The sequence below is a fragment of the Schistocerca cancellata genome, chromosome 9, assembly GCF_023864275.1.
Source record: "Schistocerca cancellata isolate TAMUIC-IGC-003103 chromosome 9, iqSchCanc2.1, whole genome shotgun sequence".
Classification (NCBI taxonomy): Eukaryota; Metazoa; Arthropoda; class Insecta; order Orthoptera; family Acrididae; genus Schistocerca; species Schistocerca cancellata.
Window position 1 is genome coordinate 151,655,251 of NC_064634.1, and position 21,002 is coordinate 151,676,252.

A 21,002-nucleotide genomic window follows, 5' to 3' on the forward strand; every position below is an offset into this window, starting at 1 on the left:
CTATCAACGTAGTACTTATTCAGTTTATTTTGTTGTTGCGTTAATTCCTTCTTAAACTTGCTTTACACACTGGCTTTGACTGCCATATTGTTTAATTCAATGTGTGTCTTACAGGACATTTAATCCCTTTTTTGAAAGTTTGTGTCGGACATCACAGTATTTCTTACTGCTGTGACGTATGTCATATAGAAGTGGTAATACGTTCGTTAATAGTGATCTACTTTGTAAGACATGTGGCCAGTCGAGTATTTTAGATCCATATTATTTTCCATTCATTACTTTTTGTGAACCAGCCCTCTGTCCAGTAATTAGTCAATTTCCTGGACCAGCAGCGCGGAGTAGCCGTGCTGTTTAAGACCCCATGTTACGGATTGCGCGGCCCCTCCCGTCGGAGGCCCGAGTCCTTCCTCGGTCATAGGTGTGGGTGTTGTTCTTAGCATAAGTTAGTGTAAGTAGTGTGTAAGTATAAAGCCCGTTGACCTCAAATGTTTTGTCCCTTAAGATTTCATACACATTTTACCACATTTTTTCCTGGACCTTGCCCAGTCAGTCAATAGGTCTGAACGTCTACCACTGTTACGTCCCTGAAGTTAAGAGTTGTCTTAGTCTGCTACTGGCCGTAGCCCCTCGCCAGTGAGAACTTTTATAGTTATTTATGGACTTACTGTGTCTTCATAAAATTTCAGGCGCATCCGAAGGTACCTCTGCCATTTGTGAAGCTTGCTTAAGTGGCTGCCAGCCGTTAACTAAGTGTATGTCTTTTCTTTAAAGTACTGTAAAAATTGTAAATCTTAAAATTTCGGTCTGGCTGTAATATCTGTTTGCTTAATCTGTAACTATTCTTGTTACTCTCTCTGCAACAGGTCACAACACTTGAATATTTTAATCACGAAAGTACAATTGTATGAAACTTACAGATTAAGTAAAGAAACACTGACTAGAGACAGCCTGTAATATAAGCTCCAAGAATTGTTTGCTAGGCCACTGTATTGTGAATCTCACTAGGATGTCATGCATTTTAGGGAAATTTTCGGCAAACCTTAAACCTGCTTCACTGATTCTAAACATGTTTCCGTAACCACCTGCCATTTATTAAAATATGTACATGCTCTGACGTATTTAAATACCACTTAAGCTCAGTGTTTGTGAAATATGTAGGCCTCTAAAATTTCGTGTTGCTTCATCGTGGTTAGTACTTTCATTGGGCTATATGCGCTGTGATGAAACTGTCTAGTGTAAATCAATGACTTCGCTTTTGTATTTTTAATCTTTAAATATTCCCTGTATTTGCGTTTCTTATTCAAAAACGAATTTGTCATTAGGTTTTACGCAATTGCTGTAATTGTTTAGAATAATTTTCGAATTACTTTGTTAAATATACCTGTTTGCAACAAATATTTTGCGGAGCACTCTGATGACGCAATGTTAATTCTGCCTAGAGCCAGTTTAATAGTTGCTAGGTCAGTCAGCGATTAACTACTTAGCAGCTGTTTGATTATTCATTCACTTTTTATTACTGCAACAATTCAAAATTTAAGTATCGATTATTTACCCCTTAACCATTTATTTTACTGTTCTTAGTTTAATTCCTTGTTAAGTGCTTGTGATTGTGGTCCACTTAATGGTGTACATTTATTATGTGATTTTAATTGTATTTAATAAATTATTTTTTTATAACTCCCTTTTTTATGGTCCCAGCACTTTCGCACTCCGCAACCAGCTCCCCAACAATTCACAAACATAGGTTCACAGACATAAACATCACACGCCATACAGAAGGTTAACCACCCTCACACACCAACATACAGAAGTAAACCCAGCATTCACAGATGAAGTATTCTTGTAAGAACTAACATAAATTTCATTAATGGATCATCATAATAGATGGAAAAACCCATAAACAAAACCATAATACAATAGTATAAAATGAAGAAGAACAGAACAATGAAAACCACAAACGAATTTGTAACACAAATAAAGAATGTACACATTCCACTATTACCTTCTCACATTTATTTTCACATGGAGCATATGTACACCTGAGTACCAGCTGCAGACACAGTAAAATTAACTGAGGGGAACTCAATGACATACCACAGAATACCACTAATAAACTCTGAGAACCACCCAATAACCTTCAAACAACAATATCTCAAAATTACTTCAAATTTAAAAAAAAAGAATACATTGTCTGCCAGTAGAATCTCCAACTCGTCATTTGCTGATTATTTATTAATTACAGTCCGTAATCCCAAAGAAGTTCATGACATCAGCATCCTGCAAACAGGGCTTCAGGCTTAATATTTGCTGAACAGTTAGACATTTTCAGACACCTTAGATTCATTCTTAATGAACAGTCGCAGCTACATAATAACAGTATAAAGCTATTATATAGAAATACCTAAGGTTTACTTCTCTATTTCTTCGGAACAGACTCCAAAATACCGTTTCCCTCTCTTCTTTTCATTAAAACATTGTACTCGTTCCATTGAAAAATGTATGTAATATTTGGTGTTCTGTTGTCTAATATGATTTTTCATTTTGCGTGATACTTGCTCTTCATACGTGAAGATGTATCCTAGTTACAATTTTTTTTTGTGAATTAAGCAGGTGGTATATTTGACTGTTACTAGATGGTGTGAATTGTTTTGTGTCCATATTGTGGCAAATTTGACGTATTATCCTTTTAGTCTGATACCACATCCAGAGACTTTTTGGTATTGAAGCCCTTAGCGGCGTGTACTGTACTATGCTAAATAGCTACAGGTTTACTAGCAGTTACCAGCCTTATGTCAGTTACAGTGTGGTTTTGACATTACCTTCTGAATGAAGTGGCAACGGCCTTGCCGCAGTGGATTCACCGGTTCCCGTCAGATCACCGAAGTTAAGCGCTGTCGGGCGTGGCTGGCACTTGGATGGGTGACCATCCGGGCCGCCATGTGCCGACGGAATAGTAGCAGCTCCTGTCAAAGAAAACCAGCGTAACGACCGGGAGAGCGGTGTGCTAACCACATTCCCCTCCTATCCGCATCCTATGCTGAGGATGACACGAAGGTCGGAGGGTCCCGATGGGCCACTTGTGGCCTGAAGATGGAGTGCTTTCTCAAGGAAGTATTCTTATGCAACAAGAGCATTATTGCTCTTAAATTTGTTGGTCACTTGCTACATGTTGGTGCAGTCTTCTTATAAATCTGTTTGCAATAAAAACTTTACATACCATAATTTTTCTGTATGTTAATGTTTCTTAATAACCTTTTAAGTAACTGTGTATTTTCTGATGAATACATTCATATGAGGTGGTGAAACTTGATTAAAGTAAAACTTTGTTGCAACCAGTAGGCTGTTTTATATTTATTGGATTTGCTTTGTTTTGGCCCAAGTGCAAAGTGCTTTCCATGCATGTTTTTGCATTCGGCTGTAAAGCTAACACCTTATGGGGAAAAAAGTTTTGCTCGAAGGAACGTCGTTTCATAGAATGCCCAATTAGTTGTGTCGTTTCTGTGAAAGCTAATATGTTTAAACGTTTATTTGAATGGGGAATGATATTTATGAAATTTAACCAGCGGCTTTAATTTTTGAGTTTAAAATACGCTGAAAGATGTAATCGTTTAAGTGGATTCTGTATGCAGCGTATGTTTCTTGATGATGATGATGATGTTTGGTTTGTGGGGCGCTCAACTGCGTGGTTATCAGCGCCCGTACAATTACCCAATCTTTGCTCAGTCCAATTTCGCCACTGTCCTGGATGATGATGAAATGATGAGGACAACACAAACACCCAGCGTATGTTTCCCTATATTAGTGGAATCAAGGATAATTCGGCTACAACAAGAACACAACACAGCTCTGTCCCTGAGTCGCTAACAAAGACAGTACGATAATCCTAAGCAAAACTGTTTCAGGTCGCAGTAGGAAATGAAGGTACATTTAGACCCAACAATTAAAACACACAGGAAGTGCAGACATTGGCTCTGACAGGACATTTATTGAAATCAGTGGGGAAGTGGAAAATCTGTGCCATCCCAGGACCCCAACCCAAGTATCCTAAACACTTGGCAGATGCTCTGACCTCAGATGCCATATGGACACAGAGGCTATTGCTACTGCACAGACCACCTCAGCATGCCTGCCGTCAGACCCAAATTCTGAACTCAACCACACACTACTAATGTAGTGCCCCTTGCCCATTATCCTCATTACTCACGGCATTTCGTCGAATCTCGTTAAGAGTTCGAGCGTGTTGTGCATTTGCAGTGAAGAGATCATTGGCCGTCTCACATTAATTATTCATAAGGTGTCTGCTTTGTGCCAAGGTTTATTAGCTAACAACTTCCATACTGAATGCATTTTACTTGCTAATTATAGCAGCTTACGTTTTATAATGTTGTGGTTTCATTGCTATCTCAAGTCTAGCGAACCCTTCATTATGTCTGGGACCAGAAGGTCACAACAGAAACAGTTAATATTGGGCATCCTTCCGAGATTCAGTACTATGTCTCATACTTTTCTCGTTCTGTGTCAATGACAAGTCATCAGTTTGGTCTCACAGGAAATGCAACATATATGCAGATGACCTACGCTTATATTTATGTAATGAAGCAGTTAACTTGGTGGAGGATCTCGATAATGTTAATAGTGACATTTGTATTATGAAAGGGCACTACAATCAACCCAGACATGTTTCCAGACCAGCAAGAGACTTGTACAAATTGGACTGTGACGCATTGATGCAGTAAAATGGCATTGGTAACTAAATGATTGATTGAATAGGATTTTATAACTTTCCCCTCCAACTCCAAACACAGACCAGTACGAGGAGCCCCTGTTAGGCCGAGTAACCTAGTGGAAAGTTGGGTAATCAATCCCAATGGGAAGCTGGGTCGATGAGCTGACAGAGTTGCAAGGCTGGGAAATTAACCTCAGCTTATGAGCTAACAAAGAGAAAAGCAATACAAAAAAACGCTATGGGAGCCCAACCCCACAGAAAAGCCAGCAACCTTGTAAGCTGTGATGGAAACACCTAAGGCTGAACAAGAAGCAAGCAACCGTTCTTCATAAAACAAATTAACATGTTTTCAGAGCTACTAGTAAGCTTCGGACCGATGATGAAAATACCAGACGTTGACAATGGAAAAGAAATGGTATATGATTCGGAAAAGTGAATCTGAGAAGTCTATACAAAGCAGAAGCTGCAACCAGCGTGGTGAAAGAAATTCGGAAATATAGACAAGATGTAACTCCTGTGCAAGAAATCCTGTGGGAAGACTCTGGCAGCCTCTGTGACGAGGATTATACTGTCGTTTATGGATCCTGTGAGCGAGTACATATGCTACGTTGTAGTTTTTGAGTGAGAAAGATCTCGGCCACTAATATTTTAGAGTTTCTGTCTGTCAACTCAAGAATCTCTGCCTTAACAGTAAACGCAAACCATAAGAAGACGACTTTTGTGATCACAGAACAAAGTACCACTGAAGTGAAATACCAGTTTTACACTCATCTCAAAAATTGACACTTTAAGATGCTCACCGATGATATGAATGCTAGAATTTATAGGAACAAGAATTCCAAGACACCATAAGAAGACACAGTCAACATGAGCAAAGCGACAGTTGTGTGAGGTTCATCAGCTTCGCTATGTCGACAGGTCTATTCGGCACCAGCACGAACTTCCAGCGTAAGGACATACATAAAGGCACCTGGGTGTTAGCAGGTGGGAGGAAAGTAAACCAGATAGACCCACATCATCAGGGCTATAAGAGAAAAACGATATTAATACGTTTTTCAAGACGGTTCAGGGTACAACAAGTACAGTGTACAGGAAGGACCAGCGATAAACTATAGAAGGCTGTCAGATACTATTTTGGAAGGTTAAAAGATAAAGCAATGAAGACCGATTATCAGATGCATTTTAACAACGGTTTCGAAACGCTTGGTGAATGGGACGGCAGTGAAGGTCTTGAACAAATGAGGATAGACGTTAAGAGCCCAGTGACAGTCACAGCAAAGGAAACAATCAAGAGAAACCTAGTTGGAAGAAATGGTTTGGAAACGAATGCACGGATGGTACGAAACAGAGACAAGAAGTCAGCAGAAAGTGACTTTAAGAGACAGATCTGGTGCAGGGCAAAGCACGATTTGAGGGATTTCGAAGAGCATCTCTGAGAAAAACGAAAAGAAAATATCTTAAGGACATCATCATTGACGTGGAAGCAGACTTAAGAGGAAAAAAGACCATGGAAATGTTCCAAAATGTGGGCCGACAAAAGTTTGCCAAAGACTCGGATGATAAAATCCTGACCAATGATAGTGAAATCGCTGAAAGCAACCAGCTTCTCAACTGTGATGCAAACAAAGTACAATTCAGTTTCACAGCTGGCACAGACTACCCTCCAACTACATTGGTTGAAATCAAAATGCATATCAGGGGGTTAGGAGTATTAAAGTACAAGCGAAAATGATCCAGGCAGGTGGAGAGAAACTTGCAGAACGACTAAACTGGCTGATACAAATAATCTGGACCAAGAAGAATACCAAGAATGGAAAACGACCCTGATCTATCCACCTCATAATAAGGGTGAAAAATTGAAGTGTGAAGACTGTCGAGGAATCGTCCTGCTTAATTTATGCTACAAGATTCTGTCCAACTTTCGCATACATAGAACTCAGCCGATCCCAGAATCATTAATTGGTGAATATCAGGGAGGGTTTCGGCCAGGACGATCAACAATAGCTCACATCTTCCCCAATCGCCCATTGAAAACCTGAGAGAGTAAGGTAAAGACCTCCAAACTTTCGTCGTAGACATCAAAGGCTTGTGTTTGCATGTACCACAAGAGAGTGTTCAGTTCTCTAAGAGCGGCTGGAATGCAGAGAAGCTCGTCAATAGTGGAACGATCTGCGTCAGTGAAACACATGGTAACGTGAAGAGGGAAAGTCGTGTAACAAGTGACTGACTTTGTGAAATGTCTCAGGCAAGGAAATGCTTCATCTCTTTCTCTATTCAGTTTTTTCCTCGAGAGTGTCATATGTGAGACTTTTGAAAAGAACTTTGAAGAGATTCAAGTATAAGGGACGAACATGGCATATCTAGTCTCTGCAGATGACATCTGCTCAATCAGCAGCTTTGAAGAGGAGTTAATGCAATGGAGATAGCATCCAGCAACAACAATAAACCAAATCAAGACGATTACCTCGGTATGAGTTGTCAACAAGGTCAGGATACTGAGTAATTACAGACACTGCGGTCCTACAAGAAAGTCTGCGAATTTAAATAGGAGCATCCTTTTCACAGAGAACTTCTCATACAATGGTAGAGATCAACGCGAGGGCAAGGGCAGGGGCTGGAAACCAATCCTTCTACAGCCCAAAGCAACTGCTTCTGTCCAGATGTCTCTCCAGACAATTCAAAATTTGGCTACGTAAAACCCTGATCAAACTTATGGTACTCTAAGGCTGTGAGAAGTGTAGCATCTGAAAGCAGTGCAAGCTAGCCTATGGTGGCGGAAATTCTCCGTCTGCCAAACGACTAAAAGTCGTAACCAACACAGCCAAGAGGTGCCACGTTTATGAATAGCACAAGGAAATCTGACTTTCGTAAACAGTGGGCCTTGTGTGGAAAATCTAATGAGCTGACTAACTTGACATAAAATTAATTTATTGCCTTCAAACCCACAACAAAATAAATGACATTGTAGGAAATGAGAAAAGGTGCTGTTTACAAATTAATAACAAGGACTACAGTATCACAAAGAAATTTATTAACTAATATCAAGGACAAAAGAGAACAAGCATATAATGAGAAACTTTAACGGTATAACATTTCGTGAACATGAACTCAGGTTGGTTGGCAACGGTCTTGGGGAACCTAACTGGAATTTCCGTGTTCATGAGACTGGCTACTGTGAGTGGAAGAATGCCAGTCTAGGCAAGAACATTCTGCTGTATCGTTCCACTGACTGGTCTCTTGCGTCAAAATATAATTAAGCATGCAATGGACACCGGGAATGACTACTGCGAGTATGATTCTGCTATAAGAAATACGGCCATGACAACGATTGAGAAGCTCCTGATCTTGCCGAAGCTGCACAACGTTACCAGTTAGGTGGTGTAAGACGAGATGCTGTCGTCTGCGTGCGGGTGCTGCCGAAGCTGCTGGGTTCGGTGGTGGATCGTACTGCAGGAGATGACCCCACGTCCACTGGTGATTGTCTCACGTGCGCGAACATTTACAGCTCATTCTGCAGAAACGGAAGATCCCTAGCAACTCTACTTCTTGACAGTCGAGAAGCAAGTCCCTACATCTCCCGTTGCTCAAAACCTTCCCAAAAACAGTCGTTTCCTTCGATGTTCTTGAGTAATCCTATCATGGCCCAGCAGTGGTTACTGTACCAATCATTGTTTTCTAACTAGGAGACTCGATCTTCCTCAACTAATCACTGCAGTGCAGTAATCATTCTGTTCTCTGAAGAAACAGTACACAATGCCTAGAGGTTCCGCAGTTAAACCCCTGGCGCATTTCACAAGATGAGGGAAGCTTCTTAGTGAAAACAAGCTCGGCCTCATCCATAAAACGAGTTAGTGGGGGCCGTTTTGGCGAGGCGCAGCGGCACCTAAGAAATGCGACATCGAGAGAAATGCGTCGTGCTGTCTCACAAGGCACGCTGTTCTTGTAATAAAAACGTTAGCCAGGTGCCAGCCCAATCCTGCTTTACCTAGACCCGCAGATGGGATCAGGAGACCAGACTCCCACACTACATCCATTTGCTAATGAAGCGGTTAAGATCCCTGGCACCTCCAGTTTCTAAGGAGTGTAATTTCGCATCCAACCACGGCGTTCCCACCCGCTTGCTTCGGCCGCTAGTGGAACAAACCTGACTGCCAGAATGGCAGCCCGTAAACCAGTGCCCTGGTGGTCCCATATCCAGTTTCTGTTACTAGAAAGTGTGACAGACAATGACAAGTTTCCACGAACCCACGTGCTGCTCAAGGAAAGTTCTAAAGGTACCCCTAAAGCAATGGTCACCTCCAGCGTCCAAAATCTGTCTCAGCTGTCGAATTAAGTTCCACTACTGCTACTCAAGGCATGAAAGTACTGTGATATCAATCGGTGGTTTACCGTAACCCTAAAAGTCCATCAGATAAATATAAATCAGAGAAAATTTAGCTACACCAAAGGCAAATGAAGTTCTATGATAATCACCGAAACAAAAATGAAAGGGGAAATGCCTGATGGATATAACCACGGCAGTGGCCGGCTCAGAATGCAGCACTTTCTTTCAGCGGGATCGTCATATTTTAGAGGAAAGTGCTGTGGACGGTCTTTGGTTCGTGTTGGATGCACACACTGGTGAACAGAAGGCCAAACACAATCATGTGTTAGATAAAATATATTGGGATGCCAATATAGCAGGAATCATATTATGCAAGCTACTACAATAGGCTGGACATGTGGCTCGGATAGGAGACAACAGGTTGCCACAGAAGCTCCTGGATTTCATCCCCACAAGTAGAAGACCCCCAGGAAGACAAAGGAAAAGATAGAGCGATTTCCTCCAGGAATACCTACAACAGCTAACGATGGATATGGATGAATGATGGAAGGCAGCGATGGATACACGGAAACTTGTAGCAGCTTGCAATTCCTTGGCCTGATCGTCTAAAAATAAAAGTAATATTATAGGATATGCCTTTTCAGAACAGCATAGAATATAGCATTAAGATGGAACCCACCCAAATCCCAAGCATTCATGGTTATTTATTGGAGGCTTACTTGCTCCACATTCTGTAAATCTGTTATCTGTAAACCTAAGCTAGTAAACCCAGAAAACTTACAAATTTTTGATTTCACATCATTGTATCCCTTTTTCGACTAATTTCAGATGAAGTCCTGCCCCATCTGCAAAAACATTATTTTGCTTTACGAATGGTGACCCATCAACGTCCGATTGCAATTTCTCCAAGCTTACACTTGTACAGCACTGTTACACTTACACAGCACCAGTTTCCCTCCTTACGTCAATAATAAGTCTCGTAGCGTTCCATTATCATCACAGCACGTTGAAGAGCTATACTGAAAGACACACACAAATAAACATATGTACTCTAAGCCCAGAAACCACGCACCATGAAAGAGTCATGCAAATTGACCAAAAATTGATATTCGTGCAAGTATCAATGGAAAATGCAAAATTGCTAACTTTGGTGTCAGATTAATGAATCTGTGCCTTTGCAGAAAACAGGGTAAAAGTCGATACCAGGATGCAGAGTCTTCACGAATTTCCTCCTGTGTACTCAGGTGGATTGTTAACTATGTCCGCAGACTGTGTGTTAGCAGTATACGCAGATTTTAACGTTGGACAAGGGACATGCAGTTGAGATTAAAAAAAAAAAAAAACAACGCAGGAGTAAGCTGTGAATCAAGGAGGAGGTGGTCGACATAGGGAGATGACAGAACGTTAGAACCAGGTACTAGTCAGAGAGGCATTCACAGCCCCATATTAATCACTATCTTCGATCCCACGTACAAGTGGCACTTCAGTGATCACAAAGACCATTATTAAAAGGTTCACAGAAAGGGGGCTGAGGTTATGGCACCCTTTGAACTGACTACCACTGACATCTGTATTCTAAGAAGTCCATCTGCAGTGGTGTCAGGCATGTTTGGTGTGGAATCTCAATTACTGGAGTAGATCTGTCTTCGGTGATGAGTCCCGCTTCGCACTGAGCCCAGATGACCAACGAAGACATGTCTGGAGACGTCTCAAACAGCCGTAGGACTCCAACCTGTTTGTCGCCTGCCTTAGGTCCTGACAACCAGGAGTGATGTTGTGGGGTGCCACTTCATTTCATAGCAGTACCGCTTTCGTTGTCATCCGCGGCTCTCTTACAGCAGAGCGATAAGTCGACGAAATTCTACGCCCCAATTTGTTGACCCTCGGGGCTAGCCATTCTGGGCTTAAGTTTCAGCAAGACAACACCATCACGCACGCAGCAACAGTTTCCACTGCTTACCTTCATGCTTCTTAAACCCTACCTCGGTTAGCAGGATCACCGGATCTCTTCCCAATTGAGAAGTTTGCTACATTATGAGCAATCCCCCCCCCCCACCCACACCCCCCACCCCTCCTCCCCGAATCAGCTTTGCATGTTGGCGATCGATAAGCGACAATTGGATGGAATTAGGAACGATGTCGCTCAAGAGCATATCCAACACTTCTGACAGTCAATGCAAAGCATAATAAATGCCAGCATAAACGCTAGGGGGGTGGACCAACGTGTTACTGACTCGCTCAGTTACTGAACCTCTGAACCTCTTCCCCTTGAATGAATCATTACATCTACCGATTTCCGTGTGATTCCGATAATTCCTTCGAGTTCTTCCTTTTTTTCAGTTTATATACCGGGTGTCTCTCCTTACATTTGTCAGTCACATTTCCTATAGTGTTTCGAAGTGGAATTTTACATGTCCATTCGATAGAGCGGTCCTAAATTAGTCTAATTTGGTGTTCGTTTTTGCAATATGGGACTTCAGAGCATGATTAGCAACAAATATTCCAGCAGCGACTGATCAGCGATACTGCATGGCACTAGCCGTCACAGCAGGATAGGGCACAATACGAGTCACTGCTGGCTCTCAGGTTATTCACCGGGCCTTTTGCCCAATGTCGTTAAAAGTAAAGTCGTGTTGGACTAATTTAGGACCGCTCTACCGTGTGGGCACATAAAATCGGTTATAACCAGAAACAACAACCTGTCGCTTTTCGTCGACGCTCGACACCCAATGTACCACGTGATGAACGGTATTTGCTTGGCCTGATTCTAGCTACAGAGTGCGAAAACTAAATTGTAGATATTCAGTAAAGCACCAAGGACTATACGCCAATGAGTCTCAGTGGGAACAATATACACTGACAAGGGTACATTTTACCAGTATATTTTATTTATCTTATTTCCATTAGGTACATATAGCTGCAGATACTGGAGCAGATACAAAAGTCACTGTTCACGAGTCATTACTACTGTGTCGAATTGATCTTCATACCGGCTGCTGATTCGATCCACGTCAGATAACTGGTGACTCGGGTGAAGGCAACTGGAATTCCTTGTTCGCAACCCCTAACGGATCCGAAGCTGACCACGCCGACGAGTATGTGTCCTCCATTGTGGTCGACCGTGAGAGGACCGCCGCTGTCTCCCTGTGACAGAATTTGATGCACCTCTCAAACATATATGCTGGACCGATGGACGAAATGAAAAGGCATCGAAAGACGAAGCCACCTAGTGAAATTTTCATCAGAGCATTACTTATTTTTCGCTAACACTGAGTTTTAAGGATGACGTAGGAAATTCATGTGGAAAGGATTGGCTACACTGGAATGTTTCACATTGATTATATAGTAGTAAGACAAACATTTCGAATCCAGATTTTAAAATAAACCCAATAACACATCTACTATGTGATAACCAGATATCCGCCATACTATTGTGTCTGAACAACAACTGACATGTACTTAGAAGAAAGCGATCTTCCAAACATCGCCTGAGAGACGTTACAGTCTGCACCACTCGATCTGTGGCGTGTTTGAGAACATCGTAGGTGTACTGTTCATTTATTAATAGTTGTTCATTCGTTAACAATACTTAATAGTTGTTAATTTACTAACAATACTTAAAAGTTCAGTAGTTAAATCATTATATTATTCTGTAAGCTAGGAACATACGAGACAAACTGTGTGATGGAGTAATACTTTTCTACATATTTTCATAGTAACTACGAAATCAGAGCTTTTATGAATATAATAATTTCCGTATTTGTGATGGGGAGGGGAAGGAAGGAGGATTGAAATAACAGAGGTGACAGTTGGAAAAGGAGGTAGATAGTTTGATGAAGCAGATAATGAGGAGGGTGGAGGGGTAATCGAATATTTATAAAATATTTGAGACACATTTACGTATCCCAAACACTTTAAGTAACCATTATAAATATGTGTTTATAAAAGTATTGGCGAACATAGTCACATTTTAAAGAGACATTTAAGTAACCATTACGAGTATATGCACTTACGTCTACGTCTCTAACTGTTAATACATTAAGTGTCAAATCACATATAAAACAGAAAATATGTTAGGTGAGAAGCTACTGATATAAGCAGATGTAAACAAGTGTTTTGACAAGGACAGGAAGTTGGAGGGAGCAAAATAACTCATTCGACTAAAAACTACAGGAAGCAGTTTAACATTTGGTGTAATGTATGTATTTACACATCTGTAATGCTTACATTTATTCTCACATAAAACAGACATAAAATAAAGTTCGGTGTAAAAATCTCAGTGGTTGGGAGAATAGGGTATTCTGTAAACTGGCAACACATAAAAATGTGCTGAGTAATAGCACATTTATAGATTAATTCCTATGGCTGTTACGTAATGTTGATAAACACAGAGCTAAAGTACGTACAAAAATAAAAATAAATAATTTTTTTAACAATATTATTTTAAATGTGTGGTGGACGGCAGGGTAGGTAGGAATATACAAAAATAAAACAGGGGAGTAAATTGTGGAGAGGCTGGTATAAGCTGTAACGTGAAAAAAGGAGGTTGTTTGTTTGAGGAAGCAGATGATTTGGGAGGAGGGGTATATATTTACAAAATATTTGAAAATATCTTTTAAGCCACGTGGAGTGGCCGCGCGGTTAGAGGCGCCATGTCACTGATTGCGCGCCCCCTCCCTCTGGCATAGGTGTGTGTGTTGTTCTTAGCATAAGTTAGTTTAAGTAGTGTGCAAGTCTAGGGACCAATGACCGTAGCAGTTTGGTCCCACACGAATTCACACACATTTGAACAATTTGAACATGTTTTAATTTTCCAAGCTACCTTAAGTAACCACTAGAAATATGCAGGCTCATTTAGTGTTTATAAAAGTATTGCAGAGCATAGTTATATATTTGATAACTCATTTAAGTATTCATTTGAATTATTTGCACCCATATCTCCATTTGCAACAATCAAACACAATAGAAAATAAGCTACTGAACTGTGAAAAAGGAAGGAAAATAGTAACACTGAACGGTCCAAGGTTAATTTGTGCAACATCATCGGCTGAATACAAGTACCACGGCGTCTACGTCGTGTGGTTCCAGTGTTGAACTGCTAAGTGGGAGATCTGTGTTCATATCCCCTTCCTGTCCAGTTTTTTTTTTTTTTCAAAATTAAGAACTTTCTACCTCATCATTGATGGGTCTGTTCTCCTTCTGTAATCTTGGTTATTGTCATACCGTACATTGCTTATAGCCTACGAGACACGTGTAATAATGTATTACTGTTGTAAGTAAATGTGATGAATAGTGAAAGCAGGTGAGATGACCTCTCACAGAAATGAAAGCAACAAATGAATAGGTGTACACTATGTTACAACAAAGGAATTCTACAGTCAAAACTTCAAATACATATCGCAAGAGGCATAAGGTGTGGTACTTGTGTAGAAAAAATAGGAGAGATGTACGTCTAGACATCCCTCCCTTACACCTTGCTGTTGCAAATGGACGTTATATCATGACACAGACACAAATTTGAATACAGCTAACAGATACGTCAATGACAGGACGAACAGCTCATAAGTTTGTTAAAAAAAAGAAAACGGGTAAACGATGGAGCCTCTTTGCACTCCAACACTGTGATCACATTACCATGACGCCGTAGCTATTCAGGTTTGGTCGGTGTTGTACATCTTGATCGTTCACTGCCTCTATTTTGTTTCTTTTTTCATAGGTCGGTACACCTTTCTCCTGTTTTCATTCTTGCCTGTGTTCAGTTTTTGATGATCTGTCCATAGTTCCATCTTGCCACTAAATCTGAGGTTGGTGCGATGGGGAGGTTGTAAGAATAATGTAAGTTAGTTTACACTCGTTAAAATATTTTGTATATATGTTACTGTAAAAGTAAGATGATTGGTAAATCCTAGAATGAACTAGTGAAACCAAAGACTTACCATCACAGTGTGGTAAGAGGCCGAAATTTCTTATTATATGCATAGATTCCTAACTTTTACCAAGAGACGTTGGTAAATGTTAGGATGTACCCATACCAAATGGTAAAACCGTGTTCATTAAAAAAAACCGTTCTAAAAAAATGTTATCTTGTGAACGTTAATTTTTGTTGCAACAAGGCTAACTATTGTGATATTTCGAATTACATAATATGGAAAATGATTTACACAAACATTTTTCAGTTGAACACTTCTTTAAGCAATTTCACATTTTGAATCCTTGTCCTCCAACGAAAGATTGTTTGGCAACCACTTCCCATAGACCAATTTCTTCTCTTGCTACTTCTTCGACGTTGATAAAATATTCCTTGCACAATGTAAATTGGCTCCTAGTGTACAATGACTTCAGTTTACCAGCTTTGGTACCAAGCTGATAAAATTCATCATCCTTAATATTTATCACTACTGCTATTACAGATTTTGCATCAGTTCTTGCCCTGTCTACATCCCGTACTTTAATTCTCGCATTCTGTCCAGCTGAAGGTTTTGGAATTTTGTGACATGAGATTGCTTTCATTTTCTTTGCCTACAATTGAAGACCTTCTTTGGCAGCTTCTCAGCTCTGTTTCACCTTATTACCACTGTTGGATTTGTCAGCGTCCCGTTACAACCATCAGCTGGTGCCTGTGTCTCGTCGTTAACTGTGTCTCTGGTGATTCCTCACCTGCTGCCTCCGTTCCTTCTGTTCCAGTACTTCATTCACTGGGCATCAATTCCTTGGCCGTCATTTTCAATTTCCTGTGAGTCAGTGGAAGTGGTGTTTAACATTCTTTCCAAGTCTTCTTCAGTGTTTATATTTTTTTATTTTCATTGGAACCCCAAACTTGGCTTCATATGGTGAACATTTGATCCCTTCAAGATAAGCCCTAGTTTTCACTGTCTTTACAAACCTCAGCCCTTCAGACCATTTTGAAATTTCATTTGTTTCCATCCAAGTTGACAACATATTTTCGATATCTTGATTTGCTCTTTCGACTTATCCCTGAGACTGACTGTGCCTCAGCTTCCCGTGTACGATATTTATATCATTCCACAACCCACATAAACTTTGAATAACTTGGTTACAAAACTCTCTACCATTATCAGAATTAAGGATACTTGGGGCACCAAAGGTGGTAAAAATGTCAAAACGATGATATGCTACTTCATGAGCCCCTTTAGAAGTTAGTGCAAGGAGAATAACAAATTTTATCAAATGATTTTGTTATACAAGTATGAACTTCGACTTATTGTCTGGGTTTGCCTGCATGTCGATTAAGTCAATTTGGCGTCGTAAATTAATTTCACTGTGTATGACAATTTTCACTACAACATCCCTTTTCAGTGTTTCTTGTTTTTTTTTTTCTGACATGGTTCACATACTCTCAGATAAGTAACGATTGATTCAACGGTCGCATTATTACGATTCAGTTCCACAGTCATTCGTGTTCGGCCGCCATGGGCTATAGCAATGTGGGTCTCATGTGGTACGTTAAACAGTTCATCAAAACGAACGTAATAACGAATTTCTTCTTTTTCCAATTGACACCGGTGCTGTGAGTTTCTCAGCACCGATGTTGAGAACATTATATCGCTTCAAACGTCCCTAATGAATAGATTTTTTTATTGAAAACGAGTTTTGCATTTTTCACTTCACTTAAAAGAATATTACATTGCTCAGCAGGTACATAAAAATTGATGTCCTCCTTCTTATTCACTGATTCACTTAAAAGTTAGTAAAATCTGTTATACATAACATTACTTATTCTGATGGAAAGCTTCACAAGAAGCATCACTAAAACGAGTCGCAAAGATGACCATACGTTAGATGCTCGATGCAGCGGTGAGTGGACTGAAAACTCATAATTGCCAACAAAGAAACTTATCTGAACACAGAATTGGCAACAATGAAACTTATCTGAACCTGCACGACGCAGGCGGGAGTCTTCGATCCAGCTTTTACCAGTTTGCGTTGGTAAATCCTAAGATTTACAAATGTCTCTTGTTAAAAGTTCGAAATCTATGCATATTTTGAGAAATTTGGGACTTTTACCACACTGCGATGGTATATCTTAGGTCTCACTGGTTAACTCTAGGATTTACCACTTATCTTACTTTTACAGTAACATACACTCCTGGAAATGGAAAACAGAACACATTGACACCGGTGTGTCAGACCCACCATACTTGCTCCGGACACTGCGAGAGGGCTGTACAAGCAATGATCACACGCACGGCACAGCGGACACACCAGGAACCGCGGTGTTGGCCGTCGAATGGCGCTAGCTGCGCAGCATTTGTGCACCGCCGCCGTCAGTGTCAGCCAGTTTGCCGTGGCATACGGAGCTCCATCGCAGTCTTTAACACTGGTAGCATGCCGCGACAGCTTGGACGTGAACCGTATGTGCAGTTGACGGACTTTGGGCGAGGGCGTATAGTGGGCATGCGGGAGGCCGGGTGGACGTACCGCCGAATTGCTCAACACGTGGGGCGTGAGGTCTCCACAGTACATCGATGTTGTCGCCAGAGGTCGGCGGAAGGTGCACGTGGCCGTCGACCTGGGACCGGACCGCAGCGACGCACGGATGCACGCCAAGACCGTAGGATCCTACGCAGTGCCGTAGGGGACCGCACCGCCACTTCCCAGCAAATTAGGGACACTGTTGCTCCTGGGGTATCGGCGAGGACCATTCGCAACCGTCTCCATGAAGCTGGGCTACGGTCCCGCACACCGTTAGGTCGTCTTCCGCTCACGCCCCAACATCGTGCAGCCCGCCTCCAGTGGTGTCGCGACAGGCGTGAATGGAGGGACGAATGGAGACGTGTCGTCTTCAGCGATGAGAGTCGCTTCTGCCAAGGTGCCAATGATGGTCGTATGCGTGTTTGGCGCCGTGCAGGTGAGCGCCACAATCAGGACTGCATACGACCGAGGCACACAGGGCCAACACCCGGCATCATGGTGTGGGAAGCGATCTCCTACACTGGCCGTACACCACTGGTGATCGTCGAGGGGACACTGAATAGTGCACGGTACATCCAAACCGTCATCGAACCCATCGTTCTACCATTCCTAGACCGGCAAGGGAACTTGCTGTTCCAACAGGACAATGCAAGTCCGCACGTATCCCGTGCCACCCAACGTGCTCTAGAAGGTGTAAGTCAACTACCCTGGCCAGCAAGATCTCCGGATCTGTCCCCCATTGAGCATGTTTGGGACTGGATGAAGCGTCGTCTCACGCGGTGTGCACGTCCAGCACGAACGCTGGTCCAACTGAGGCGCCAGGTGGAAATGGCATGGCAAGCCGTTCCACAGGACTACATCCAGCATCTCTACGATCGTCTCCATGGGAGAATAGCAGCCTGCATTGCTGCGAAAGGTGGATATACACTGTACTAGTGCCGACATTGTGCATGCTCTGTTGCCTGTGTCTATGTGCCTGTGGTTCTGTCAGTGTGATCATGTGATGTATGTGGCCCCAGGAATGTGTCAATAAAGTTTCCCCTTCCTGGGACAATGAATTCACGGTGTTCTTATTTCAATTTCCAGGAGTGTATATACCAATAACAACTGTTAGGGTATAGTTAATTTTACCTACATTTATGTTTACATATTTTACTGTAATATAATTCTAGAGTAAGGTAATGGAAGTATCACCACAAATAAAGTAGAATTTAATAACCACAGAGAGTGCCTTGCACAAGCTCCACTGGACACATGGATGCCCAGGTGAATGTTCCCCAGAGCATAATGGAGGAGCTGCCAGCTTGTCTCCATCCCACAGTACAGTTGTCAAGCAGCTGTTGCTCTGGAAGACGACTGATTCGCGCCCTCCCATCGGCACTATGGATAAGATATCGGGATTCATCATAGCATGCAAACTCAGCCACTGCACCAACGTCTGATGTCGATGTCATGGTGTTAACACTGACACTTGCATTGGTCGTCGGCTGCGGAGGCCGTGTCGTTAGCAGTGTTTTGTGCACAGTGTGTTCAGACACAAATTCAGCCCAGCATTAAATTCTGATGTTAGTTCTGGCAAAGTTCGCTGTCTGTCCTGTTTTAACAGTCTGCCCAGCCTTCGACATCCAGCATCTATAATAAAGGGTGGCAGGTCCAAACCCACGTTATTTGGATGTGGTTTCACCTTGGTTTCGCCAGGTGTTGAGGACGCTCACCACAATACTTCTCGAACAAAGGACAAGTCGTGCAGTTTCCAAAACTGCCGAGCCTCCAGGCCATCACAATATGCCCTCGGTCAAACTCAGATAGATCACGCACCTTCGCGATTCACTACGCACTGACAGCACGCTCGCTGGTACTACATGCACAGTGTTTTAGACTGACAAACAGTCATTCCTCTCTAGGAGACGCCGATATCGCCAGGAGGGTTAATGTCGATAGTAGGTCGATGGACATAATTTTCTACCAGGTCAGTGTACGTATCAGTTAATGAATAAAATGGATACATTAGACCTTACATTTCCAGTAATGACACACAAAAAATGTTGCACAGAGGAACTAATTAAAATACATTCTTCCTTATATTTTAAAACACTTAAATAGGTAATATGGAAAAAATAATAAGTACTGGTTACACTATGAGTTTACATACAGGGTGGGGAAAAATTGTGTCACGAAATCTTAATCCTGTATAGGAAGTGCCAATAGGACCGAAAATTACTAAATTTTTAAACTATGGAAATTGGCGCAACGCGGTCGTATTGGCCGCGTGATCGCCCTGCTGCCGGATTCTCTGGACAACGCATGACCGTGAATGCCTTACCTGCCGGAGATCGCTATGTATCGAAGTCGGCCCGCGCGATCGGTGGTAGCGTGCCAGCCTTCCACTCTAGGGGCAAATTCGCCAGGGTACCGCCACATACATTGTACTTTCATGATAAGACGTACCGGGAAAAAAGCCGTCAACAGCTGTTAGTTCTCGTACAGAAAGTGTTTCACAAATTGTGTCGGCCCTGAAAAGTACCTTTTTCGTAGCTAGGACATTGTTTACTTATAGCAGGTGCTCTAACTGGCGACCTTCTGACGCGACACAAGCTTGATAACGTCGAAGGGTGTTTTACCTAACTCTTTCAAAGATTTCTGACATTGCCCTGACGTGACTGGCGGCATGCTGAATGTGATCCATTAATTCCTCTGCTTTTCTAGGTGGTTCGCGTCCGGGTAGTTTAACGAGAACCTTGAAGAATCCACACAGGAAAAAGTCCGGTGGCGTGTGGTCTGGTTATCGTGGGGGCCATGTCCTACGAGCACCTCTGCCAATTACCCGGCCGTCGAAGAGCTCTTTTAAATGTCCGCGCACAGCACGACTCTTGTGTGTGGGCGCCCCATCATGCTGCAACTACATGCGTAGCCTTGGGTCCACAAGATCATCTTCCAGCAGGCCAGGTAGAGTTTCTTGCAAAAAGTGAAGGTAATTTGCCCCGGAGGTAGACGGACAGGCCCAATTAGATGGTCACCCACAATGCCTGTCCAAATGTTGAGCGAAAATCTTTCCTGGTGTCCATTGACGTACGTGACGTGGTGATTTCCCTTTGTTCAGTAATGAACGTATCGAGTGTTGTAAAGGCCATCCCGATGGAAGATGCACTCGTCGGTGAATGACAAAATGGCAGAGAGGTCGGAATCTCGTGCAACACATCGCAGAAACCACCGACAGAACCCTAGCCTGTATTCATAGTCCACCACAGAGTAGGGAAATCCCATGGCCAATAGTAGCTCGTGGCGCCAAGTTTCAGTAGTTTAAAAATGGTGCGTTGTCGACCTATACAACACTACTAATTTTGGTTCCTACTCGCATCAGCTATCGTGACAGTCTTTCTCCGCCCTGTAAGTAAGGTTATAGGTACATATAACTTAATATGGAAAAAAAGAATTTATACTTCCAATTGTAAGGCAAATGGTAGAGAAAAGTTACACAGTCGTCATTCAATGTATGGGTCTATTCTAGTTTAAAAACCT

General features: G+C 42.1%; 1 protein-coding gene and 1 pseudogene across 1 annotated transcript in view; one reads left to right on the plus strand and one right to left on the minus strand.

Moving 5' to 3' along the window:
- Positions 1-2,833: 2,833 nt before the first annotated feature.
- On the plus strand, positions 2,834-2,951 carry LOC126102494 (5S ribosomal RNA; annotated as a pseudogene).
- Positions 2,952-12,014: 9,063 nt separating this feature from the next.
- LOC126101247 (brachyurin-like) overlaps positions 12,015-21,002 on the minus strand; it is a 182,028-nt gene continuing 173,040 nt past the window's right edge. Inside the window, exon 8 of the mRNA XM_049911934.1 lies at positions 12,015-12,194. Within this exon, the coding sequence (XP_049767891.1) occupies positions 12,015-12,194 (180 nt within the window). The remainder of the gene's footprint in view (positions 12,195-21,002) is intronic.